At 47.6% G+C, this 27,160-nt stretch overlaps 1 protein-coding gene across 1 annotated transcript; it reads left to right on the top strand.

The window, feature by feature from the left end:
* Window positions 1-1,411: 1,411 nt before the first annotated feature.
* Window positions 1,412-25,760, top strand: LOC100751684 (sodium/nucleoside cotransporter 1). Its single transcript, XM_035442420.1, has 11 exons — window positions 1,412-1,537; window positions 4,651-4,731; window positions 6,813-6,893; window positions 10,031-10,156; window positions 17,333-17,463; window positions 19,720-19,888; window positions 19,989-20,186; window positions 23,107-23,188; window positions 24,119-24,217; window positions 24,329-24,440; window positions 24,733-25,760. The coding sequence occupies exons 2-11, from the start codon at window positions 4,684-4,686 to the stop codon at window positions 24,803-24,805; spliced, it is 1,119 nt and encodes a 372-aa protein (XP_035298311.1). The 5' UTR covers window positions 1,412-1,537; window positions 4,651-4,683; the 3' UTR covers window positions 24,806-25,760.
* The last annotated feature ends 1,400 nt before the right edge of the window (window positions 25,761-27,160 follow it).

Raw genomic sequence — 27,160 nt, 5'->3', positions numbered from 1 at the left:
GCTAAGCAGTGTTGTTCAATGGCTCCCCCGGAGGAGCCCCTGAGACGAAAGAAACTTTTTGTCTCCGGAGAGTTTGAGGGTATCTGCTTAAGGTAGACTCCAATCCCCTCAGGTAAACACTACTATTTTCAGAGATGGGGTGGGAAGAGAGCAATGGAAGGCTGAAAGGAAGGGCATGGGATGGCTGAGGAAAGACAGCCAGTTTGAACAGGTTTGACTTCCAGGCAGGATGAAGTTTGTTCCAAGGGTGTGGTGCAGGGGAACCTCTGGAGCAATGGTCCTCAGAGTATGGGATGCTGTGATTAAAAATTATAGGTGTGCTGGTTCACAAACAGCAGGAAACCATTGCCTAATGTTCTAGAGGCTGGGGAGGTGAGCAGAGCGCTGCCATGATCATGTTCTCACGAGGAATCTCTCTTCTTGTCCTCTCTCCTGTGGTCACATGATGGAAGACCAGGGCGTGCTCTAGTGCCCTCGTGTATAAGGGGAGCTGACCCCATTCATGAGGGCTACACCTGTGACTCCATCACCTCCTTGGCCCGTCTAATCCTGTTGTCACCCAGGTTTTGGTATCGTCATGTGAATCTGGGAGATTCAGTCTATTGCAGGGACACATGCTGTCCTGAACACAGAGAAGCAAGCTTTCCCCAGGGCAAATGCCTCAGCCATACAGGACTTTGGCAGCCTTCCTGGAAGCTAGGAGGGCTCTGCCCATTCTCAACTGTGTGGCCTTGGACAGGCAGCCCATACCTCAGAGCCTCAGTGTACCCATTGGTTAGGTGGAGATGGTTACAGACACCTCAGTTGCTTTGAGGACCAATGAGCCACCATATATTGATGAATATCTGACTTGAAGTAGACCTTCCTATCAGGCACATAGTAGGAGTTAATAGTACTTTTTTCATCCTTCCTCAGTATCACTGCCCTAACTTACCTACCCTTAGTGTCTACCATCCCAGGCACTGTAGGTCCAAAGGTGGCATTTGGGCTGTGAGATCATACTGGCCACAGGGGCATTATTACATACCCTATCATAGAAAATTAGCCTGCTTTCTGCCTTCTCCCCTCTCCTCCCCTCTCTTCCCTCCATTCCCTCCTTTTCCCCTCCCCTCCTTCTTCCTTCCCTTCCCTTCCTTTTCCTTCCCCTTCCTTCCTGCTTTTCTTCTATTATTTCTGGCGCTGGGGCTCCTGGGGCTCAAACCCAGGGCCTCAAATGCTAGACAAATGCCTTATCACTAAGCTACACAAAGGCTTCTCTTGCATGACCTCTTCCTTCACCATCCACCCTTCATCCCTAGTGCAGCTTCCCTGTCACCAACAGCCCGCATTTGCATTAGAACATGCCTTCTGATGCCCACTCTGCCAATCCTGGATGTATTTTCCTGGCTTGAGCCTGGGACTGTAGCCAGCCAGTCGCCCTGGAGTCCCTTGAATGAGCAATCACACCAGCTGACTAGGCAGTATGCAGATCTGGCTTCTGGGAGAGCAGAATGATGTCACCACCCTGGGCTGTGGGTAGTTCCAGCTCCATGCATTGGTAAGGAGGAGTTACAGGGCAGGAACAGGGTTTCTGAAGCCAGTACCAAGGTTCCCTGTAGTGTGATGTCCCCAGCAGCAGGCAGGCCGCAGGGGTAGGTGTGGAGTGGAACAATTGCAGGGAAGGCCAGTGATGTTGGTTGGGGAGGGGGAGGGGAAACCTCAGCCAGACTCCTCTCTCTTTTCCCTAGCTGGGCTGCTGGAGCAGATCTTTGCTGCCACCTATGACCATCTGCTTGTTTTGAGAGATTGTGCAAGACCCTCCCTTTTCAAAACACAAATGGCCAGCTCCTGCCAGTCAGTTTTCCCTGCCAGCTTGGCCTCCTGGAAATGCTGCCTGTCCTGGCCATCTCTGGGTCTCTTGGTCCTTCTCAATGTTACTTGGCTTCTGGTTGTGTCCACACACCCTTTCCGTGACACTGCCCATACCTAGCTAGGCTTCTTGCTAATTCCACAGTCTGTCTCAAGCCTTATCTTGCCAGAGTGCCAGGGTCACTCATAGTTGGCTGGCCATGCCTGCTTTTGGCCCCTCTAACTCTGGATGTTCTCAGGCTCCTTTGAGACTCTTTGTTCTCCTCCCACTGTAAGGATGCAGACTCCAGGGTCCTGCTCTGCAGTATTCTGTGAATGGCATTTGTTCTGTTGCTTAAACTGGACCTCTTCATACTTTTTTCTTTTAAAATAATTTTTAATTAATTAATTGGGTATGTGGGTCGGGTAGAGGTGCATGGGTGTGTGCCACCTGTGTCTGTGGAAGTTAGAGGACAACTTTTGACTGTTGAGTCTCTCTTGCCACGGGGCTCTCAAGGATAGATCTCAGGTTATTAGACTTGGGGCAAGCCTTTATCTGCTCAGCCATCCGGAAGGCCTCAACTGCATTTCTTATGGACCAAATCCCAAATCCAGTCAGTCCTGTAGCAGACTTTTTCTTTTGGGTCAACAACCAGCTCCCAAATCATGACACAGAGACTTTTTTTTTTTTTTTTAAGATTTAAAGAGGGCACCAGATCTCGGCCTAGCTTAGGTGCATTTCTAGCTAGCTCTTTTTTGTTTGTTTGTTTGTTTGTTTTTGTTTTTCGAGACAGGGTTTCTCTGTGTAGCTTTGGAGCCTATCCTGGCACTCGCTCTGGAGACCAGGCTGGCCTCGAACTCACAGAGATCTGCCTGCGTCTGCCTCCCGAGTGCTGGGATTAAAGGCATGCACCACCAATGCCCGGTTCTAGCTAGCTCTTTTAACTTAACCTGTTTCTCTTTATATAGGTTTTGTTCCAGGGCTTTTTACCTTCCTTCCTTCCTTTCTTTCTTTCTTTCTTTCTTTCTTTCTTTCTTTCTTTCTTTCTTTCTTTCTTTCTGTGTATCTTACCTTCCTGCTGTTTCTATGTCTGGCTGGCTTCGGGCCCTGGGCATCTCTCTTGTTCTCTCCTCTCTTCTTCCTCTCATTCTTCTTTCTAGATTCCTACTATTTTTTCTCCCTGCATGCCAGCCCCTGTCTAGTCTTCTCCTGCCTAGCTATTGGCTGTTCAACTTTTTATTAGGTGTCTTAGGTAGGCAAGGTGAAACAAGTGCAGCACATCTTTACATAATTAAACACACATCCTTATATTGTTAAGCAAATTCAAGACACCTTTACATAGTTAAAGTAATATTCCACAGCATAAACAAATATAACACATTTTTGCCTAGTTAAAACAATATTTCACAACAGTCCCCATCCAGTGTTCCTGCTCAGCCCTGGACCTTTTCATCCAGTGGGACATTCAACACAGAGATTCTGTGGACCTCTCAAACCCACCAAGTTCGCACAAATTTATATGTCCATTGTAAGCCTCTTCTTTTCTCTTTTAACAACCTGGTTTTTGTTTGTTTGTTTTTGTTTTCAAGACAAGGTTTTTCTGTGTCCTGGCACTCGCTCTGTAGAACAGGCTGGCCTCCAACTCACAGAGATCCACCTGCCTCTGCCTCCCAGTGCTGGGACAAAAGGTGTGTGCCACCACCACCTGGCTTGGTAGCTTGCCTTGAGAATCCGCTCATAAGTTCCCACAGGGAGCTCCCGCCTACTTACCTATTCCCTGGTTTTATTCTTAGTATGAGCACTGATCGAGAAGGGCTTAGGAAAAGGGCATATACTCAAGATGTGGGTGCAACTTCCCAAGAGACTCCCAGAGCTTCCTTGTTCTCATTTCCTGACATTTAGTTCACTACATGCAGCCATGCTATGGGCTACTAAAAGAGCCCTCTGTCAAAAGACATGTAAGTTCTGCTGCTACAAATGAGCTAAAGTTGGGGCTGGAGAGATGATTTGGCAGTGAACAGCCTTGCATGTGGACTTGTTTGGTTCCCAGAACCTGTCTCAGGCATTTCATGACCATCTGCAATTCCAACTCCAGGGCATCTAAGGCCCTCTTTTGGCTTCTGCAGGTACCTGCACTCATGTTCTCGAGTATCATGCCCCTCCATCTACACAATTAAAACAATAAAATAAATCTTTAAAAACAAAGAGCTATAGCAAGAAAGCCCTGGGGTGGGGCTGTGGACCTGGAGGAAAGGAATGGATGGCTGTGAGGGTCCTAGCATGATTGAAGAGGAGGCCGGGTGACAGGATGATATGCTAATATGGAATTGCTAGGATAACTCTGCAACAGGTTTGATGGCCCGAACAGAAGCAGAAAGCCACATGAGGACGGCTCCCTCATTCGGGCCCAGAGTGCAGGAGGCCCAATCAGTCCAGAGCCATAGACCAGAACCGAACTTATGCAGAGGTAGGGTAGTCCATCGGGGTGCTAGACCTGAGCCAGCTCCTTTAACCCTCATGACAATCCCAAGAAGGATTCATCCTCACACTAGATAAATACATGGTAAAGGCAGCCCACACCCCAAGACCAGCACAGGCTCCTGTTGGGGAGAAGCAGGGGTCTTCAGGGGTCTTACTAAGAACAGGGGAGACAGAGGGACCTGAAAGAAGCCTCACTGGGGATCACCTGAGACTTCCACAAGACCTCAGGGCTTCTCCGGGCACCTGGCTGACCTCTGAGGGACAGGGCTTTGGGGGAGTGGACTGTCTCCAAAGCCCTGTCCCGCACGCACCTCTAACCAGGATCTTCTGTTTCCTGGCAGGTTTTGCCCATCATTGTTTTCTTCAGCTGTGTCATGTCGGTTCTCTACTACTTGGGCCTCATGCAGTGGGTGATCCTGAAGGTGAGTCCTCAGGCCTGTGCTTGGTTCTTCTGGGTCACCAGCTCTCAGGTTCACACCCTTCCAGAAGCCCTCAGCTTTTGGAAGGTGTCCCTGCCCTCAGCACCCATGCCTTCCCAGAATCCTCTGCTCCCACACTTCACATTCTCTCCAAACCTAATCAAACATCCCTTCAGAAGGTCTCTTGTCCTAATACGGGGGCGGGAGGGGGGATGGCATCAAAATTCAATTTAGTCTCTATGGGAGGGAGAGTTGGGATCTATGGGGCAACAAAGGCTTTAGGAGAAAACTTATTTATATCAAAATGATCCTGAGAGGTTATAACATCAGGCCACATTGGCCAGACCAAGCTGGTATAAACATGCTTACTTAAAAAAGACTATTGCATTTATCTATTTGTTTATTGTGTGTGTGTGCATACATGTGTGTGTATGCATACATACCAGGACGCACATGTGGAGTTCAGAAGACACATTGCAGGAGTTGGTTTTTCTCCTTCTGCCATGTGGGACCTGGGGCTCAAACCCAGGTTGTCAGGCTTGGCAGCAAGCACCTTTACCTGCTGAGCCATCTTCACAGCCCAACCGTGCCTAGGTTTATGAGATCTTCTGCATAACATCAGGTGCTGGAAATAGCATTGAGCAGCGCTTGACAGCATCAGACCTGGCAAAAGGTTCTGAGGATTTAGTTGACAGAACTCAGAATAAATCAGCACCTTTGGATGGCAGCAAGAATAACAAGTGACCCATGGCTATGTCAAGAAGAATCCAGTGGAGGGGATTATCCCTGGATCTGGAGAATGTGTTCAACTTCGGGCTCGGACAAATGGTGCAAGCTGCAAAGTGCAAGGGCTTGAATCCAGCAGGGCCGGAGGGACAGAGAATGATGGGCCTGGACAAGAGGGAGAGCGGAGGGAAGGCTGTTTCCAAGTGCGTATGAAGAGAGGCTGAACAAGGACAGGCTGAGGGCAGCAGTAGTGCAGAAACATTCCAGGGAAGAACTTCCTAGGACAGTGTGTCCCGAACCCTTTCCCACTGAACTCTAGACCCTGGCATGCTACCAAATGTTACTTGGAAAAGGAAGTCTCTGGTGAAATAGCCGAGGAAAACTAGGCTAGACATTATGGCAAATAAACTTAAATGTTATTTTGGAGACAGGGTCTTACTGTCTGTCCTGGAGCTCACTCTGTAGACCAGGCTGGCCTTGAACTCACAGAGATCTGCCTGCCTCTGCCTCTTGAGTGCTGGGATTAAAAATATATGCCACAAAGCCCAGCTAACGCTTTTTTAAATTACTTATTTGGGGGCTGGAGAGCTGGCTCGGCAGCTAAGAATATGTACTATTCCTGCACAGGACCTAGCTGGGTTCCCAGCATTCACCTTGGCAGATCACAATTCCCTATAACTCCAGCTCTGGGGAATCTGATGCCTTTTTCTACAAGCCTCAGGAACCTGCACATACATACACATCAAACAAACAAACATATACATATATATCAAATATATATATATATATATTTAGTATGTATGTATGTATGTATGTATGTAAGTATGTATGTATGTATGCCACAGACCTATGTAGCAGTCAGAGGATTTGTAAGAGTTGGTTCTCTCTTTCCACTCTGTGGGTCCTGCAGATGAAACTAGGTCATCAGGCTTGGTGGCAAATGCCTTTACCTGATGAGCCAGTTGACTGACCCTCCACTTTATTTTCTGAGATAGTCTCTCACTGATCCTGGAGCTCACTTATTTGGCTAGACTGGCTGACCAGCAAGTCTCAGGGATCCCCTTGTCTCTATCTTGCCAGCACTGGGATTACAGTGCATGCTTTTTACACAGGTGCTGGGAGTCCATACCTGACAGACTGAGCTATCATCTCCCCAGCTCCCCGATCGCCTCTTAATACTGCCCCGGTGCTAATTAAATTTCAGTATGAGTTTGGGAAAGGCATTTAAACCACAGCAGGGCCCTGGGCTGGAAGAAAGACTTCTAAGATACCTTCACCTCCCAACTCTTTCTGAGTCTGGACTTGTTAATGTCCACTCATGAGCATTCTGTTATGTTTTTTTGTTTTTGTTTTTCCAGATTGCCTGGCTGATGCAGGTCACCATGGGCACCTCAGCCACTGAGACCCTAAGTGTGGCAGGAAACATCTTTGTGAGTCAGGTAGGTACTGAAGCTACCCCAAACACACTGGGGGGGGGGCAAGGATCCAATTTAATTCAAGGGAGAGCCATTTGAACCTGTCCCCAGGGTCATTGAAGGCTGTTGCCCAGGGATGTTCAGTTTGGTGGCTGAATGCCCTGCCTGTGTCATGCCAAACCCAGACATGGCCTATTTGGCACCTCTGCCACTCCAGCCTAGGCTGTTGTTATCAGCTTAGAGACTCACAAGCATTAGATGGGGAAACTGAGGCCAGGAAGGTATGAATGGTTTGACCAAGATCCCCCAGGGATAAGTGAAAATAACATTTAGGTTTTGTTTATTTGTTTCCTGAGCAGACTTCTTTCCACTGTATCATTTGTCTAAGCTTTCCTCTGTCTGAAATGTATTTTTCAAGATAACTATGGCTTTGAAGGCACTGGGACTCCTGCGCCTCTTCAGGCTTGACCTTCTTGAGAAGGAAACTGTGTACATCAGAGAATCCCTATGAGATACCCTTGTCAAGCGATTTCTTATTTCATTGGGTAGTTTAGGAATTTTTAGAAAATACCCACCTATTTTTTTTCTATGATGCAAGCATGCTAATTTCAAAGGGTTTGGTATTGTAGACAGGTATGGTTGCAGATAAGTTGTTCCCAAAATGATTGACCTCTGTCTCTCTAGCTCTTTCTGTCTGTCTCTGTCTATCTGTCTCTTTCTCTCTCTTAGCTTTTGTTTGTTTTGTTGTTTTGCTTTTTTGAGACAGGGTTTCCCTGTGTAGCTCTGTAGCTCTGTAGACCAGGCTGGTCTTAAACTCAGAGAGACCCACCTGCCCCTGCCTTCTAAGTGCTGGGATTAAAGGCCTTCAGCTGCTGATCCTCTTGTCTCTACCTCTTGAGTATTTGAATCACAGGTATGAACCACCACCCACATCTCTTTAAGATGTTCAAACTGAGGTTCAAGAAGAGGAGGGCCCCAAACTACACAAACCTGACTGTTGTGAAAGCTTAAAGCCATAGCCTGTTTCACTGAAAAAACATCCATAGCAGTGGGTGTAACATTGGCTGCCATAAGAAGCCCTGAACCATATTAGAGTGTCTAAGTTGGGGATCCAATTGCCCTAGTTCCCCGGCTCTTTGCCTCATTTCCATCAAAGGGAGGGATGGAGAAGGAGCCTTCAAGGTTTGTCGACATCATTACTATCTATAACCATGGCAGGCCTGGGCCACCTATGCAGTCCACACTCCCTCTCCAAGGTTTTACAGTAGTTTTACAGTTTTACATTTACAGCATTACAGGCTGTAAATGCTTTATATGTGTCCTAATCTGGAGCCCTGAGCCCATCCTTCCTCCCTCAACTCTAGACTGACAAGTTTCTTACCCCTCTGAGTCAATAATAACTCAGAGATGTCTCAAATTCACCAAACAGGACCTGGATTCCCTCCCTTGGCACAGCTACATTTTCTTAAGACTTCCAGAAAGCAGTAACATCTCTCATGAGTTGTTCAGACAACTCATAAAGTCATCTTGCCTTCCTCTGCTTTTTCCTCACCCTGCTCTACCCATGCATCCCATGGGGTACTAAGTCCCTGAGCTCTGCCTCTGCATCCATCCATCCCTTATCCTGCCTGTCTTCCTTGCTGTGAGCCATACTGCCAGTCTCCTGGACCACTGCAATCACTACCTGTTCTCCATGCCTCCATCCTTGCTCCTGCCATCCATCCTTAGACAAACAGTTGAATGACCTGTCAAAAACATGTACAAGGAGCTTGGGGGGGGTGTGACTCAGTGGTAGAATGCTTACCTAACATGGGCAAAACCCTAGCGGTTCCATCCAAGTAACACACACACACACACACACACACACACACACACACACACACACCTCATGCCATGCTCCACCCAAACAGGTGATCTCCTTCCCCCAGTGCCATCTGCCCTCTTCTGCCTCCATACCAAACTAGTCCTCACACACAGCACTCTGTGGCAGATGTGTCTTCCTCCTCAGAACTTCTCAAACTTGGCCAAACTTATTCCTGTCCCAAGGCCTTTGTTATGTCTGGACTGCTGATCCACCAATCTGTAGTTGGCTCCTTCCCATCTCAGCTAACATTAACCCAATGCTATAGCCTCAAAAAGGCACTTGCTGATACTCCCTAACCATGAAGCCGTCTTTCTCACATATCTTCGTAGAGTCTATCACCCTCTAAAACCACAGCATGTATCTACCTGGCTTCTTATTGTTATCTATATCTCCTCCCCTTGACCTCCCTCCCTCTCCCATTCTCAGGGAGGAATCCTTGCCCCTTCTGTGTATTGTTTAGATTTCTTGTCCCTTGTTGGGTCATGACATACCCAACACGAGCACTTTAAGGAAGGAAGAAGATACCTATTTGGACTCACAGTTTAGAGGTACAGTCTATCCTGGCAGTGGGAGTGTAAGGCAACCAGTCCTAGCGTGTCCACAGTCAGAAGCAGAGTGAGGTGAATGCTGGTTTCCAGCCTGCTTTCTACTTTGTATTCATTCTGGGCCCCAGCTGGTGGGATGATGCCATCCATATTCAGCCTAGGGTCATTCCTTCTCAGACCTCTCTGAAACAGAGGTGTGTTTCCTTGGAGATTCTAAACCCAGTCACCTTGACAATGAAGATTAGCCATCATCCTCCCATCTCCTATTCTGCCAGAGCAGTACCAAGATGTCAGTGGAGCTGAAGCTTTGGGAAAAAATAAAAAGTGGGCTAGACTTCTCCATAGGTCCCAAAGCAAATGCCCATTGCATACCCAGCTCCTTTCTTGGTGGTAACCCCCTTGGCTTCATCAGAAGTTCAAGCTTGCTTCCCCTCCCAAGCTTCTGTCTGCTCCCCTGGAAAATGAGGAACTTTTCTGTCTCAGGTTGTAAGCAGTGAGGAGGTGCCTGGGTGTGAGGCACAAGGTATGTGTCAACACAGAGAGCATTGTGAAACACAGTGTCATATGGAGGTCCTTCCACGGAGTGGGAGGGCAATGAGGTCCAGAGAGACTCAGCTGAATAGGAACCCACCCTTCTGTTTCCTCCTCTGAGATCCTTTGTCACTCACCATGGCCACCACTTCCAGGGCAAGGGCAGTGAGAACAGAGCCCAGCCACCACAACTCATTGTCTGCCATCTGTCTTGTTTGTAGACCGAAGCTCCTCTGCTTATTCGGCCCTACCTGGCAGACATGACTCTCTCTGAAGTTCACGTTGTCATGACTGGAGGCTATGCTACTATTGCTGGTAGCCTCCTGGGTGCCTACATCTCCTTTGGGGTAGGTAGAACCTTCAGCTGCTTGGCTATGCCAAAGTCCTGAAATTGCCATTCTGGAAGCCCCACACAGTCACAGCAGTCACGGGGTGTCCCCTTTCTGAATCAAAGTCCATCTTTGCCTGAGCAAGGCAGGCCTGCTGGGCTGAATCACTTGCTCAGGCTTCTTACGTGCCTGCTGGGGCAGATTCCCAGAATTCCCTTTACTAAGCTCTGATTATGTATCAGGTATTATGCTGGGCACTCTAATATCCCCATTTTATAGATCAGCAAATTGAGGCTCAGAGAATGAATTAATGGTTAAAGTCAGGATCTGAACTCAGATCTATCTGACTCCAAAATGTGTGTTCGTTCACTTTTCCATAGTCTCACATCTAGGCTATCCCAGGAGATCTGTCCTATCACCACCACCACCCACACACACAAAAATTTTTTGTGTGTTTTCAAGTCAGAATTTCTCTGTGTAGCCTTGGCTGTCCTGGAACTCTCTCTGTAGACCAGGCTGTCTTCTAACTCACAGAGATCTGCCTGCCTCTGCTTCCCAAGTGTTGAGATTAAAAGTGTGTGCCACCACCCCTGTACATCCCCCCTAATTTTTTTTAAGAGCTGTAATCTTAGCACTTGGGAGGTACAGGCAGGAGGATCAGAAGTTCCAGATCATTAACTACATATGGAGCTGGACTGCCTCAAAAATAAAACAAATCAAAACCAAAACAGACAAAAATTGAAACCCCAAACTTTGTGGAACTATTTCTCATAGTGGCATATTGGACCTACCATTTTCACATATGAAGGTCTTTAAATGTCTTAACTTTGCTCTGGGCCTCGTGATCAGTATTAAAAATAATCCCTATGTTCTTTCTAGCCACATGAGCTTTGCAGAGACCTTTAGTTATTAATTAGGACTTAAAATATAAGAGATCTATCTCACAAGTAGCATTTGCCGACCATCTGGAAAGCCCTGAGTTCAGTATACCACACTAAAATAAAAATAAATAAATAAAAGATACATCTGTCGCTAACACCTATAATTGTAGCCCTCCAGAAGCTGAAGCAGGAGGATTAGAAGTTCAAAGCCAGCCATGGCCACATAGTGAAACCCTACTTCAAAAAACAAAATAAAATAAAGCCGGATAGTGGTGGCACATGCCTTTAATCCCAGCGCTTGGGAGGCAGAGGCAGGCAGTTCTCTGTGAGTTCGAGGCCAGCCTGGTCTACAGAGTGAATTCTAGGACAGCCTCCAAAGCTACAGAGAAACCCTGTCTCAAAAACAAACAAACAAACAAAACAAAACAAACAAACAAAAAACCCAACCAACCAACCAAAGAAACAAATAAATTAAACAAACAAACAAATCTTAAGAACTGTTGCCTGTATTGTGTATACAGTGGACTAATACCCAGTAAACACATCTATAAATGCATCGTAAGATGAAAATGCATGGAATATGTCTAACCTACTCCATTGTAGACAGTACACTGTCAGTACCAAGCCTTCCCCTGGCCTGATTGGGGGCACAGAACTAGATCTGGGGCTTGGCTGGCTGCTGCCACCAGCATTGCAAGAAAGCATCCCACTGCATTTGGATAACCTAGAAAAGATCATTTCAAAATGTCAAGTGCAGTTTCTACAAAATGCTTATCACTTTTAAGACCACCTCGATGTAAAAAGTATTTGTTTGAGCCATTAAGTCAAAGACCATCCATACCGGAAGACCTTTGTCCCTTTTACACCATCTGGCTTAAAACTCAGTTCCTTCCTTCTCTTTTTCAGTCATGGGTCCAGGCCTAGCCTTGGGGACATTTTTCCTCCCAGCTGACAGCCTGGCTACTCCTCCTCTGTAGCCCTACAGATGTATAGAGGCTGCCACAGGGTTCCCGGTGGGGAGGGGGGAGCCCCACCTGCAACCATAGCAGGGGCTGGGAAAGGGCGTAACTGACCTTCCCGCTTCCCTTCCTCTCCTCTTCCCTTCTTCCCTGCTCTGTTCCTCCCATCCCCAGCTGAAGCTCTCTTCTGCCCCCACCTGCCCTTGGCCGTCATTGCCTGGCCTCCTGCCCTGTCCCAGGGAGACTCCCAGAGTCTGTCTTTGTTTTGTTTTTGTACAGCTGGGTGACAAACTCAGGACCCTGTATATGCTAGGCAAGTGGTTGAGCTACACTGCCAGTTTACAGATTCATTTAAAAAAACTTTTCCATTGTTGTTTGTGTATGAGCACAGCGACATACATGTCAAAGGCATGCATGTGTGGATAGGAGGACAACCTACTCCTTGGGCTCTGGGGATTGAACTAAGGCTCGTTAGGACAAGTGCTCTTACCTGCTGAGCCATCTCCCCTCAGTTCACAGATTGCTCTTTGTGCCCCAGCTTCTGACTCTTCGCCCACATCCTGCCTATCGTAGGTATCTGGGTAGTTCCAGGACCTGTCCAACAGTAGCTAAGAGCTACTGAGCACTTGAAACATGGCCGGTTTGAAAAGAGGTGCGAGGGAGGCTTTGCACAGAAAAAAATTAAGATATTTTATTAAATAAGTTTAAGTATTATGTGGGTGGAAAGAAAAACTTTGGAGATGTATTGGGTTAATTAAAATGCATTAAAAATGAACTAAGAACTCTCTCTCCTCCACTTTCATTCTTCACTAAGTTACTTAGACTGGCCTTAACTGGTGACCTCCTGCCTCAGCCTCCCCAAATAGTGTTACCAACTTGCTCTCTACAGGTCTGGCTTTCTTTGCACTTTTAAAAATGTGGCTACTCGACACAGGAAATGTGTTGGTGTTTTTCTGTGTGGTGTCACGTATCTTATAGGCTCAGCACCTGGGATGTAGAGGAGAAAGATCCCAAGTTTGAGGTCACTATCAACTGCATAGCAACTTTGAGACTAGCCTGGGCTATACGAGACCCTGTGTAAAAGAATGTGGCCGGTGTAAAATTGTGTGTGTGGTCTCCATCATGTTTGTATTGGACAATCCAGCCTATGTCTTCTCTTTTGTCACACAGCCTCAAGTGCCACTTGACTGAATCATTTTGTTGTGACTACCACATGTGTTTCCAACTATGCTGTTGCTCCAAAGGCTCTAAAATAGACACCAGCTTTTATTACAAATCCAAATGAACTGGTCTCTTGTTGCAGGGGTCTTTGAACCCAAGCTGGTCAGGATAACATTCAGGAATTGGCCACTTGTGTTTCTTAGTGAATTGTACCCAAGTGGAACAGGGTCTTCAAGATTCTGAGTGGACAAAGTGACTCTGTTGTCTAGTTTCCACATGTGTAAAATGGGCAGATATACTGGCTGCCTGACTTCAATAGATGGACTGAAGACGGACAGAAAACACATAGCATGATGCTGAAAAAGTGGGCATGGTAAGACTGGAAATCTGTCCTGTGACTGGCTCCTTTATTTCCTTACTCCCTAAATACCTTTCTGAAAGGTGGTGTTCTCATGTCCTCTCTTTCCATGTGGAACACCTGGGTAGAAGGGAGTCTGGGTAGCTGATGGAGGGCATTCTTGATTGAGCTCCTGGAGACAGGGATGGGAAAAGTGCAAAGGTGCCACAGTAGGCTGGTGTGGGATGGAGCAGTGGCAGCTTCCCTGCCTGCATGCAGGTCTCCACCTCTCCATGAAGAGCAGGAATGGCCAGTGTGACTGCAATGGCTCTGGCATATGTGTTCCCCACTAAGGTTGAAGCTTACAAATAGGGTGTACTCTTCAAGCTGAAGAAGAGGTTTAGGATACAGGTTGGCAGATGGAGAAGCCCCTGACTGCAGGTGTGGCACTGTCCACATTGGAGCTGGGCAGTCAGGGAGGATTCAAGTTGTTGGGCCCCGGCCCCCCATGGGGTCTCTGTGAATTGACAGGTGCATCCTGTTCTCTAGTCCTGGCTTACAGCCCGGCCTTGCCCCACTGGTAAGAGGAAAACACGAGCTCTTACACCTGGGGTCTCTCCACTGTGCTGTGAGTCTGTATATAAGGCTGCTCCCTCCTGCAAAAAAGACAGACGGGCAACACACATTGTCTTAGCACAAACGACTGGAAGTCTCTGCTTTTAACTAAATCTCCAGGCTTTCGCCTGACATTTCAACTTAGTCACGGTGTGAGTGCCACAAGTGGAGGTTCCATTAGACTTAATTGTGGAGCAGGAGCCACACAAGTGAAGCAAACTGCCCCTTATGGGGAAGGATCGGGATTCTGGGTCTGCCATTCAGTGCTTGTGACAGGAGATGGGGGCTGTCGCAGGCTTGTTTTCAAGGTGTGTGGTGAGCTTTCTGTTACTATGACAAAGCTCCCCAGAGAAACACTGAAAATGAGGATTTATCTTCTTAATTATACCTTCACAAGTTTCCACCCATGCTCACTGTGGGCTTGTGTTGAGATGGAACAACATGGCAGAGGGGTGGTGGTAGAAGGATTTCCAGCCTACCTCACGGCAGCCAAGAAAGCAGAGACAGACAAGAGTGTAGGAATAAGATGTACCTTAAAGGTATGTCCCAGTGACCTATGTCCCAGTGACCTACTTCTTCCAACCAGGCCTTCCCTCCCGACTCCATGGATTAGCCTGTTGGTGAAGCTAGCCCCCTCCCTGCTATAAGCCAGCGACTTCTCAATTGCACCAGCTGAGGACCAAGCCTTAACACTTGAGTTTTTGTGAGCCGCACTTCATTTTCACACCCTGAGTGGTTTCTTCTTCTGGCTAAGGAGAAACCAGCAGGGTTAGGAAAAGGAGGAGGAATTCAGAGCCTGAAAATCTTCAGGCCTTCTGCCCGGCACTTCCTGGCTGTCCCTGGGAACTTCTGCCCTCTGCTTTTATTAGCTCATGCAAACTCACCTCCCCCTCCCTCTTTTGAGACAGGGGCTCACTGTGTAGCTCTGACTAGCCTGGAATTTACTACGTAGACCAGGCTGGGCTTAAACTCAGAGATCTGCCTGCCACTGCTGGACCTAAAGATATGTGCCACATGCCCAGAAGAGGGCATCTGTTTTGATGGGGGACGGGGAACTGAACTCAGGTCCTCTGCAAGAGCAGCAAGCATTCTTAACTGTGGAGGGAGGCCTACCCCTTTTAAAAACAGGTTCTCATGTATCTAAGCTGGCTTGAAACTCACTGTGTAACCAAAGATGACTTTGAACTTCTGATTCTTCCATCACCGCCTCAGAGTGCTAGAATCACAGGACGGTACCACCCTTCCCAGATTCTGTGATGCCAGGGATGGACCAGCACTTCTTGATGATAGGCAAATACTCTGCCAACTGAACTGCACCCCAGAAAACTGCTATTGGCTTACTAAAAAATTGAAGGAGAAAAGATCTGTTTCACTTTTCTGTTTATAAAAATGGTGTAGACTGCTGGGCAGTGGTAGTGCACGCCTTTAATCCCAGCACTCGGGAGGCAGAGGCAGTTGGATCTCTGTGATTTCGAGACCAGCCTGGATGACAAGAGCTAGTTCCAGGACAGCCTCCAAAGCCACAGAGAAACCCTGTCTCGAAAAACCAAAAATAAATAAATAAAATAAAATAAAATAAAATAAAATAAAAATGGTGTAGACCTTTGGAAGATATCAAAAAGCAGCAAGGGAGAAATTACTTCAAACCCAGCTCACCAGGGAAAGCCAGTGTGCTCACAACTCGGGGGACCTGTTTCTGGAGATTCTAGGAGGTTTGGTGTTTGTTTCCCCCTCATCACAGTCCCACTCTTCATGCAATGTCGGTGGGTACTTTCCCCTGTTACTGCATGATGCCTGGACAAGCATCATTTTCCAGAGACCATTCTTAAAGATGGAGCAATGACTCTGTGGGTAAGAGCACTGGCTGCCTGTACAGAGAACCCATGTTCCAGTCCCCACATGACAGCTCACAATCTGTAAGGCCCTCTGCTGGCCTCCACAGGCACCAGGCACACAAGATGCACCACAATGCACCACCAGGTAGCAAAACACTCATTCACACAGAATAAACAATTTTTTTTAAAGGCCATTTGCTCATTGTTAGTTAGATAAGTTGAGCTGGTTCTGACTTCCCCGTTTGGTGAATAATGCAGCAGAGGGGAAGGTGGTCTCGTTTGTCTCTTGGAGCAGGGAGGGTATGTGTCTTGGAAGCACCGGCCTCCCTGAGTTGGTGTTATTTTGTCACCCTGCTGGAGTGCCTGTCCACTGTGATTCCTGGAGACAGAGAGAGCCAGAGCCTCCAGAGCAATCAGAGGAGGCTGACTCCCCGAAAAAGAGTTTTTAGAGTATAGGAGTGAGTGAGGTGGCCCACTTTGAGGTGATGAGTGTCCTGTCACCGTAAGAACTCAAAGATTGAAGATAGGGTTGCACTCCTGTACCAGGACATAAGGTATGTGGAGGGATGTGCTGCCTCCTGCATCCATCCCACCTCTCAGTTCTGGAGCATTGTCTGAATCTGTTACAAATTCCTCAGCCAGTGGGAATTAGTGGTCAAAGAGAGACACCCTGGATGAGGAGGAAGAACCGTGAAATTGGGGCCAAAGGCCATTTTGGATTTCAATTCCTCCCTTCCTTTATGTTGAGCAAATCATAGTTATTCCCCTGGAGCCTCAGTTTCCTTGCATATAAATGGGGCAATGATATTTGTGCTGCCTACCATGCAGAAGTATTTTCTTTAGGGAAACAGTGATCACTCTTTTGTTATTTTTTTACATGTACCTTATTTGTGTGTGTAGATGTGTATGTGGGTGGAAGGCAGAGGACAACTTGCAGCAGTCAGTTCTCTCCTTCTACCATGTCATTTCCAGGGATTGGACTCAGGACTTAGGTTTTTAGACTAAACAGCAAGCACCTTTACCTGCTCAGCCATCTCATGGGCCCTTGCAGAAGAAGTACTGGGAGTGTCTTGGAACATAAAAGAGAGTATTAGTGACTATGCCAGAAGTAATACAGCAAAGTCACACTAATGGGATGAAGACATGTCCCTCTGCCTCCACATTTCTTCTACCTGTCCCCTATAACCTCCCTGTCATTACTTATTTATATTTTTGAGACAGGGTCTCTGGCTGACCTTGAACTCACTACATAGCTGGGGATGATCTTGGCTTTCTGATCCTCCTGTTCCTACTTCCAGAGTGCTGGCTTATATGCATGCACCTCCATGCCTGACTCTGTGGTTCTGGAGAGCAAGGGCTTCATGCAAGCACTCTGTTATTACCGCCCCCCTCCATTGTCCTTGCAGATTGATGCTGCCTCCTTAATTGCTGCCTCCGTAATGGCAGCCCCCTGCGCTTTGGCCCTTTCCAAGCTGGTCTACCCGGAGGTGGAGGAGTCCAAGTTCCGGAGTGAGGAAGGAGTGAAGCTGACTTATGGGTGAGCATGGCAGGGGGAGGCTTTGGCAGAGTGTACTGGTGCCAGGTGTGAAAACAGAGGTGGAGAGGGACAGTGTCGTCCTTGAGTCATTTCTGTCCTCCATGGATCTTTCTCTCCCTTCACTACCTTGATGTGGCCTCACACACAAAAACACACTTTTTTTTAAAAAGAACTAATTTATTTATTTAATATGTATGAGTATTTGCCTGTGTATATGTGTCTGTACCAAGAGCTTGAGGAGACCAGAAGAGGGTATGGAATCCCCTGGAACTAGAGTCATAGAGCCCCCAAGTGGGAATCGAACTTGTGTCGTCTGGATGTGCAGCCAGTTACTCTTTTTTTTTTTTTTAAAAGATTTTATTTATTTATTATGTATATAACATTCTGCTTCCATGTATTTCTGCACACCAGAGAGGGCACCAGATCTCATAACAGATGGTTGTGAGCCACCATGTGGGTGCTGGGAATTGAACTCAGGACCTCTGGAAGGGCAGTCAGCACTCTTAACCTCTGAGCCATCTCTCCAGCCCCACCAGTTACTCTTAACCTGTGAGCCATCTCTCCAGCCTGAACACAGACTTGCTGAAGTGGTTGTTGTAGGAAAATGGAGTGTTCAAGGTTACATAGCATAGGTCTAGGCCAACTTGGGCTGCATAGTGAGACTTGTATCAACAGAACAAAACAAAGAAAAAAAAACCAAGTACTGATTTCACCCTTCAAATCATAATCTATTTCTGACCAGTAAGAAAAAAGGGGTCTGGTCGAGGTTCAGGGTGTGAAGCTCAGCTCTTGGTGTGGCCTCGCCTTGCTCCCTGCCACTTTCTCTGCATGACTGATCTCTCTGACCACCAGGTGGCAGCCTCACATTGACAAGTGGAGTGCCAGGCTCCAAACATGGCTTTGTCACCATCTTAATCATCACCATTAACCAATCCTTCAAAAATGTTGAAAAGAAGCTGGGTGTGGTGTTGTATGTTGATAATCCCAGCACCTGGAAGGTGGAGGCAGGAAGGTTAGGAACTGGAGGCCATCCTTACTACACAGTAAATTCCGGGCCAGCCTAGGTTGCATGAGGCCCTGTCTCAACACTCAGATGCTGAAAAGACACAAGGGCTTTGGGGTTACTCTGCCATGTGGAAATAGACTACAAACCACCTGTATCATCTCTCTCTCTCTCTCTCTCTCTCTCTCTCTCTCTCTCTCTCTCTCTCCTCATCTCCCTTTTTTCCTTTTTTTTTTTTTTTTGGCGGGGTCTCAAGTATCCTATCTATCTCAAACTGGCTAGATATCTGAAGATGACCTTGAGTTTCTGATTCTCTTGCCTCAACTGCCTGATGCTGGGATTATAGGGGTACTATCACATCCAATTTATGGGGTGTGTGCCTCTTGAGAGCAGGCACCTGGTCCCAACCAACTCTCATGGAAATTAGTTCTCTGCTTCTACCATGTAGGTTCCAAGTATCAGACCCAGGTCATCAGCCTGGGCAGCGACATCTTATTTTTTTAAACTTAGACACAGCTGACTCGGAACTCACTATGTAGACCAGGCTGGCCTCAAACTTACAGAGATCTGCTGGGGTTAAAGCTGTGTGCCCTCATGCCTGGCTTCTGGTTGCTTTTTTAAAATAAAGAGAAATGGATGCTCTTAATAAAATCTTTTGCTCAAACCAATCTATCAAAAACATTTTCATTTCATTGTGTGATCGACAAAAATAGTATGAAGCCAGACATGGTGGTGCAGGTCTTTAATCTTAGCACTTGTGAAGCAGATGGATCTGTATGAGTTCTAGGCCAGCCTGGTCTACATAATGAGTTCCAGGATAATCAGGGCTACATAGAGAGACCCTGTCTCAAAACAAAACAAAACTAAGATATTTTCTTCTCACTCCCTCCCTTCTCCTCTCCCTCCCTCCCTCCCTCTCTCCCTCCCTCCTCTAAGATCCTCAAAATGTGAGTGGTATACTGAATTTACAACCCAACATGGCTGGGACCAGCTTGCTTTCAAGTGGCCAGAGACCCACTGAACTCCTGTTTCTCAGCACAGCCCAGATAACTGGGTCTTTTCTCGTTCTTTGATCAGCCAGGTGTTGTGCCCCCTGACCCCCAAAGTTCTTTTTTCTCCCTGCCTCAGAAAGAAAACACAGCTCCTTGGTTCTGAAGCCCTCCGTCCAAGGTTCCTCTTTGAACCTATAAGGTGGGGACCTTTCCTGCTTCTGGGGACATGCTAGTAATGACACCTATTGATCCCAATGGTAGAGACGCTCAGAACCTCGTGGAAGCAGCCAGCGCTGGGGCTGCCATCTCAGTGAAGATCGTTGCCAACATTGCTGCCAATCTGATTGCCTTTCTGGCTGTCCTGGAGTTCATCAATGCTGCCCTCTCCTGGCTGGGGGACATGGTGGATATCCAGGGACTCAGCTTCCAGGTGTGGCTATCGTGGAAGGGATGGTCTCAAGACAGGGGATGATAGATAGAGACCCAGAAGAGCCCTTGTGGACTCGATTCTCTTGCCCCTTTATCCTTAGCTCATCTGCTCCTACATCCTACGTCCCGTGGCATTCTTGATGGGCGTGGCCTGGGAGGACTGTCCGGTGGTGGCTGAGCTGCTGGGTATCAAGCTGTTTCTGAATGAGTTTGTGGCCTATCAAGAGCTTTCCCAGTACAAGCAGAGACGCCTGGCAGGGGCTGAGGAGTGGCTTGGTGACAAGAAACAGTGGATCTCTGTGAGTGTCCCATCCCTTCCTGGAAGCCCGGGGTTGGCACAGTATTCCCTAGGCCCCTGTTTTTGTGTTTCCCTGGGCCTGCCTGAGACACACTGAGGTGGCGATTAAGCATCCATATCCTGCTATCCTGATAGACCAGACAGAGACACTGTGGGCTCCCAAAGAGATTTGTCTGAGATCAAGTTCCTGCTTGCTTTGGCCTGGGGTGAGCTACTGTGCCTTGCCTCTCTTTTGGAAAACAGGGGTATAGCACCTGCCACCTCTCCCCAAAGGGGCATGTGGAAGTGTTCGGTGAGCTACAAGAATAAATGAGCTAGGAGACCCTCCCCGTGTATGTGTGTGTGTGTGTGTGTGTGTGTGTGTGTGTGTGTGTGTGTGTGTGTGTATGCCATGTTGTACATATGGAAGCCAGAAAACAACTTGCAGGAGTTGATTGAACTCATATTGAACTCAGATTATCCGCCGTAACAGCATGTGTTTTCCATGCTGAGCCATCTCACAGGCTCAAATGTGAGTGTCTTCCCATATTTACCAGTCTTGTGCTGCTGGGTCACTCATCTGAACTCCTTATTTGGCTGTGTGTATGACGATATTGAAATGAGTATCTCAGTGTGTAGATCTTTCCCTGGCTTCTGGGTCATTTCATTTCTTTCTTATTTTTTAAAGGTTTATTTATTTATTTATTTATTATGTATACAGTGTTCTGCCTACATGCATACCTGCAGGTCAGAGAGGGCACCAGATCTCATTATACATGGTTGTGAGCCACCATGTGGTTGCTGGGGATTGAACTCAGGACCTCTGGAAGAGCAGGCAGTCAGTGCTCTTATCCTCTGAGCCATCTCTCTAGCCCCTTCTGGGTTATTTCTTTGGGAGCTTCCTCAGATGTGGGTGAGCAGAACCCCATGCAGAGCCTGCCTGCAGCAACTTTCCTAACTATGTGCGGTGGTTAAGTGCTGCCTTGTCGGTTTCAATCACTGCAGTCACCACCAGAAACAAAGCAGCATTGGAAGTCTGTACTTAAACACAAGTTTGGGGGCTGAGGATGTAGCTCATTTGGCATCCTGTTTGAATAGCATGCACAAGGCTCCAGGTTCAATCCCCAGCACTGACTGCATAGACTGGCATGCTGGCAATCCCAACACCCAGCTACTAGAGGCAGGAGGATCAGGGCCAGCCTTGGCTACATAAAGAGTTCCAGGAACCTTTTCTGACCTTTACAAATGTTTCAATTTTTTGTTTTGAAACAGGGAAGTCTTTAATTCACAATCCTCCTACCTCCATCTAGGAGGATTATAAAGCCCAAGCCATCAGGCCTGGGTTCAGTTAGCATTTCTCACTTTCATTTCGTTTGAGAGAATTTAATTTTTTAATTAAAGGCTCATGCCTTTAATCCTAGCAGTCAGGACGCAGAGGCAGGCAGATCTCCGTGAGTTCAAGGCCAGCCTGGTCTACAGAGCGAGTGCCAGGACAGCCTCCAAAGCCACAGAGAAACCCTGTCTCGAAAAAGCCAAACCAAAACAAAACAGTTAATTTTTCAAACATCAATTTTTATACCAACTATTTCCCTTTTCTCTCTTTTTAATTCTTAGAAGATGATCTGGAGAGCATTAAATTCCCAAAACAATGAGATGAAATAGTTAAGACCGTGAGTTGAGTCAGATAGGACTGAATTTTTTGGCACAGCTGACTTTTGTTTGAGTTTTTTTGTTTGGTTTGGTTTGGTTTGGTTTGGTTTTGGTTTTTTGAGAGTGTTTCTCTGTGGCTTTGGAGGCTGTCCTGGAACTAGCTCTTATAGACCAGGCTGGTCTCGAACTCAGAGATCTGCCTTCCTCTGCCTCCTGAGTGCTGGGATTAAAGGGGTGCCCCACCATAGCCCAGCTACAGCTGACTTTTGGATATACGAACTTCCAATTACTTAACTCTCTGAGCTTCAGTTTATTTAGTTTACCCCAAAATGAGTATAATAATACTACCTTGTAACTATAATCATTATTGTCATATATATCCTATCATTTTATACTTCAAATTGTTATTTCCCTCAGTGGTCTAAAATTAACTTTATGGCATGAGGCATGGATGGCAACCAGTTATTTTTTTTCCAAAAATGTTTCATTTTGACTCTTGACATTTCTTTCTGGAAAATTAAACAACTGTTCAGAGCACAATGAAAGAAGAATCACTTTGCTTAATCGCCTATTGTATACCTGGTGTTTTCTGTACACTACATGGCCCTGTGACTGCTCTGACAGGCTAGCACTATTATGTCCACATTCCAGATGTAGAAATTGAAATCTACAGAGGCTGTTGACTTACTCCAGCTGATTATGGTGGAGACAAGCTGGGAAGCCAGGCAGGTTGGATTCCCAATGGCTGACTGCCTCTGATTACCTGCTCCAGCCTGGCAGTGCCTAATCGAGGTCTGGGTTTTCAGGTATTTGCAGAGACCAGAAAGAAGCAAGATACTGCAGAGCTTGGAGAAGGTCTGCCTTCAGACTGCCCTTGGCACACTGAACCTGTCAGAACCAGATCCCAAAAGCTGGTCACTGGGCTGAGGCTATAGCTCAGGTGGTAGAGTGCTTGCCTAGAATGCATGAAGCTGTGGGTTCAATCCCCAGCACAGCACAAATTGGGCGTGGTAGTGTATATTACTGTGTGTGACTTCAGAGGTAGAGGCAGGGAGGTCAGGAGTTCAGGATTGTTCTCAGTTACATGAGCTTGAGGACAGTTAGGACACTCCGGATGCAGGCTGAAGGACAGCTGAGCGAGAGGGTTGGGTCTTTGAGGTGTGAACTGGGAGCTGCCTTAAAGAAGCAGAAATATGAGGCTGGCGAATTCACGGAGGGTGCCAAGGCATAAAGGAATTGACTGAATTAAGATGAGGGAGGCTTCATTGCCTCCTTGTAATCTGTATTTCCAGGTCAGAGCAGAAATCCTGACGACATATGCCCTCTGTGGATTCTCTAACTTCAGTTCCATCGGCATCATGCTGGGAGGCCTGAGTGAGTCCCTGGGCTTCGAAGCACCCAGGAGCCGGGAGGACTCACAGGGGAGGGCTGGAGAGGGGTGGTGAAGGCATCAGGCAGTGTAAAGGGAGAGAGGTCATGGGTGAGTGAAGGATGCTTCATCCTGTCCTCTCTATGCTACTTCCTGCTTCCTACTTTCTTCCCCCCAAATGTGAGTTTTCTGGATCATCTCTGCTTCCCACTACGCCCTCACAGCCAGCTAGGGAGAGGAAGGCCCCTCATGAATGTGGCTCAGCACAGACGGGCACAGCAGCCTTCAAGGTGCAGCTGGCCTGGTTTAGAGAGAGTAAAACTGTGTGTTGGAGATGTGAGGTGGTAGCCAGGACATGGCTCGGCCTGTATTTAGTCCTCATTATGCCACACCCCAAACTTATCTTCCTAGATGAGCATAGTGGCATACATCTGTAACCCCAGCACCCAGGAGGCTGAAACAGCAGAACCTTGACTTCAAGCCTAGTCTTGGCTATATGAGACCTTGTCACAAACCAAACCAAACAGATAACAGCACACACACCCTTCAAGGCTTGGGATGACGCTCAGTTGCTAGAGCACTTGCTTTCAGAACCACATCAATGGGCACAGTGGCTCATGCCTGAAATCTCAACATTCAGCAGAAAGATCAGGAGTTTAAAGTCATTCTTGGCTACATAGGGAGTTCAAGGCCAGCCTGCTATGTAAAACCCTGTCTCATAAGAAGAGAAAGAGAAACCAACTTCTTTTCTTCCTCCTGCTACAATGGGTGGGGTGAAGGGGACATCACTGAATTTTTCCAGCTAGGCCAGAGGACAATGAAGGGCCACATCTGCCCTCCTGTCATTCAGCAGCAGAGGGAAGTTCCAGAACTTCAGGAGATAGGCAGAGGGGTGGGTGGCTTTCTTGGCCCTAAGCGCTCTTGGCCCTCTGCAGCCTCTCTGGTCCCCCATCGGAGGAGTGACTTCTCCCAGATTGTGCTCCGGGCGCTGATCACTGGGGCCTTCGTGTCCCTGGCAAATGCCTGTGTGGCAGGTAAGTGCTGGTCCAAGTCCAACAGGCTCAGAACTCTGCCCCCTGGTTTTCTAGCCCCTCTTAGGCAGGGCTGGCCCCTGGGCCAAGCCTCCAAGTCGCTTCCCTCCACAGGGATCCTCTACATGCCCAGGGGGCTCGAGGTGAACTGTGTGTCTCTTCTGAATCAGACCCTCACCAGCAGCAACTTTGAGGTGTACCAGTGCTGTGGCCAGGTCTTCCAGAAGTGAGTGCCTGGGCTGTGGGTGGGTGGTGGCTAACCTGGACTGCCAGTCACAGAAAGACAAGTACCCTAGTGCTTTCTGTACTAGGGGGCAGGATAGGAGGAATGTTATGGCTGCAGCAGCTCTGATGGAGACGGGGTGGGGTGGGGGCAGGGGGTGTCTGAAAGCTTAAAGACCACGGCTGGGGAGGAAAGGTGAACCAGAGATGGGCAGCGACTTTCCCAGGGCTGCACAGTCTATTAACTGCTGCAGATGTGGCCTGATATCCTGCTATGGCTTTTGCTTTCTTTTCAGTACCAGCTTGGAGTTCGGCCCAGAGGCGTTGGACAACTGCTGTCGATTTTACAATCGCACCATCTGCACATAGCTGGAACTGAACATCTTCCTACCCTCAGGGGTCATTCATCCCAGAAAGTGTCTGTCCTCAGGAGGCCGTGGGACTCATCACTTCTTCCACAATTCTACAATTGGGAAAGGGTGCTACGGGGAATGGAGACATCAGTAAATGAAAACACCTCCCACCCCTGGTCACATCACTGCTCCCCCATGTCCTGCCTCTTAACGTGTGAGTTCCCAGCATCTCTTCTGCTCCCTTGCCCTCTGCCAGTTAACCTTCTGGTCCCCTCTACTCCTCTTTCCTTGGGATCCTCATGTGCACCTGTCCAAAGACTCCTTCCTGCTCCCTCCCAAGCATCACACTTGTTGGCCTCACCCCCTCCAGAAGCTGCCTCGAGAGACACCCACCTTCACTCAGCCCCCCCAGAATGCTTTCCAAACTGGTGTCCTGCAGGACAACGTCTCAGTAGGTGTGATGTTCTGAGAGGCCTATGACCCACTAAGTTTGGAACACTGAGCTAAATAAAGTTAGACAGGGTTTGCTTGTTATGGTTTTTCGATGGGGCCTCATGCAGCTCGTTCTGGCCTTGAGCTCATTCTGTAGCTGGGGATGACTCCAGATCCTCTTGCTGTCACCTTCTGAGAGCTGGTTCTTTCCTTCTACCTTTATATGGACTCTGAGGATCAAACTGGAGTCTTGTCTTCTGGCTTGCATGGCAAATTCTTTACTTGAGGAGCCATCTGCCAGCTCAAGATATTTCTTTGTTTTGTTGTTTGTTTGTGACAGGGTATTACTATGTAGCCCTGGCTGTCCTGGGATTCACTGTATAGACCAGGCTGGCCTCGAACTCAGAGTTCCTCCTGCCTCTGTCTCCTGAGTGCTGGGGTTAATGAGGACATGCACCACCACTCCCAGCTCCAGGAACTTTTCTTGATAAAAGTATCTTTTTGAAGGTGTCATAGAATACAGTTGGGTAAATATCTCAGAGTCGAATTGCTTTATTTCCTGATTGTGACACCAGCAAATGTTTGCACAGAACTGGGATCAGGTATGATTCTCAGTGCTTTGTAGGTTTTCTTTCAGTCCTCCCAACAATCCTGTGAGGTTGGCATGGTTGTTATCCCTAGGTGAGGATCAGAGCCCCAGAGAGGTTAAGTAACTTGTCCAATTAAACATAGCTAGGAAAAAGAAAAGACAGGCTTTGAGCCCAGGGCATTAAAAAGTTTTGTAATCAGTGATACACTAGCCAGCCAGTGTCTGAGGAACTTCCTGCCTCTCTCCTCATGCCATGCCCTGAGCTCCATTAGGTCAGGTTTTGATATTTGTTTCCAAATATCTCCAAATCCCTGTGCTGATGCAAACTAGAGTCACATGGGAAGAGGGAACCTCAACTGAGAACTCACCTCCACTGGCTGGTGGGCAAGTCTGTGGATCATTCTCTTGATTGTTGGTTGGGAGGGCCCAGTCCACTGTGGGCGGTTCCACCCCCAGGCAGGGGGCCATGCATTGTATAGGAAAGTAATCTGAGGAAGATGTAGAGAACAAGCCAGTAAGCGGTGTTCCTCTGTGGTCTCTGCTCCATCTCCTGCCTCCAGCTTCCCTAGGTAATGGCCTGTGCTTGAGATATGTAAACCAAATAAACTCTTTCCTTTCAAGCTGGTTTTGGTCAGCTTTATCACAGCAACTAAAGGATAGTGAAGAAATTGGTACCAGAGAGTAGGGTTTTGTTGGTTTTGGAGAGGATTGTGCATGCCCGTGTAACTTCAGGCTGGAAAAACTGTTGAGTGCTTGGAACTTATTGGGCTGCTCTCTGGGAACTTGGAAAACAATGGTGTTGAGAGAAATGCAGATGGTGGAGACCTGGCTTATGAAGTTTCAGAGTCCCTCAAAGACTATCAAGGCCATTTGTATGATAGTTTGCATTAAAAGTTCATGGAAGTGAAACTTTTAGTTTACTGGGACAATCAATGCTGATGATCTGGCATGACCAATCTGCTGTGATTAACATAAAGCCAGAATCACTGAGGCAAAATCTTCTGGGAAGTGTTTCCTCAAGATCAGCATGCCGAAACTGTGGCCTATTGGAGTGCCAAGGTGGTACGTCAAGCCGGCAGCAGAATATGGCAATGAGAAAAAGTCTCACACATCATACTGATTTTGGTTTTGTGGTTTTTCGAGACAGGGTTTCTCTGTATTGTTTTGGAGGCTGTCCTGGGGCTCGATCTGTTGACCAGGCTGGCCTCAAACTCACAGAGATCCACCTGCCTTTGCCTCCTGAGTGCTGGGATTAAAGGCCTGAGTCACCAACACCCAGCCATGCTGATTTTGAAGGCATGAAGGGGTCATGGAGAGCAACAAGAAGTCCATGAGGTTTGGAGCCAGTGG

This window comes from Cricetulus griseus, chromosome 3, assembly GCF_003668045.3.
Source record: "Cricetulus griseus strain 17A/GY chromosome 3, alternate assembly CriGri-PICRH-1.0, whole genome shotgun sequence".
NCBI lineage: Eukaryota > Metazoa > Chordata > Mammalia > Rodentia > Cricetidae > Cricetulus > Cricetulus griseus.
Note: the sequence above shows the minus strand (reverse complement) of the source record. Positions and strands in the feature narration are given on the sequence as shown.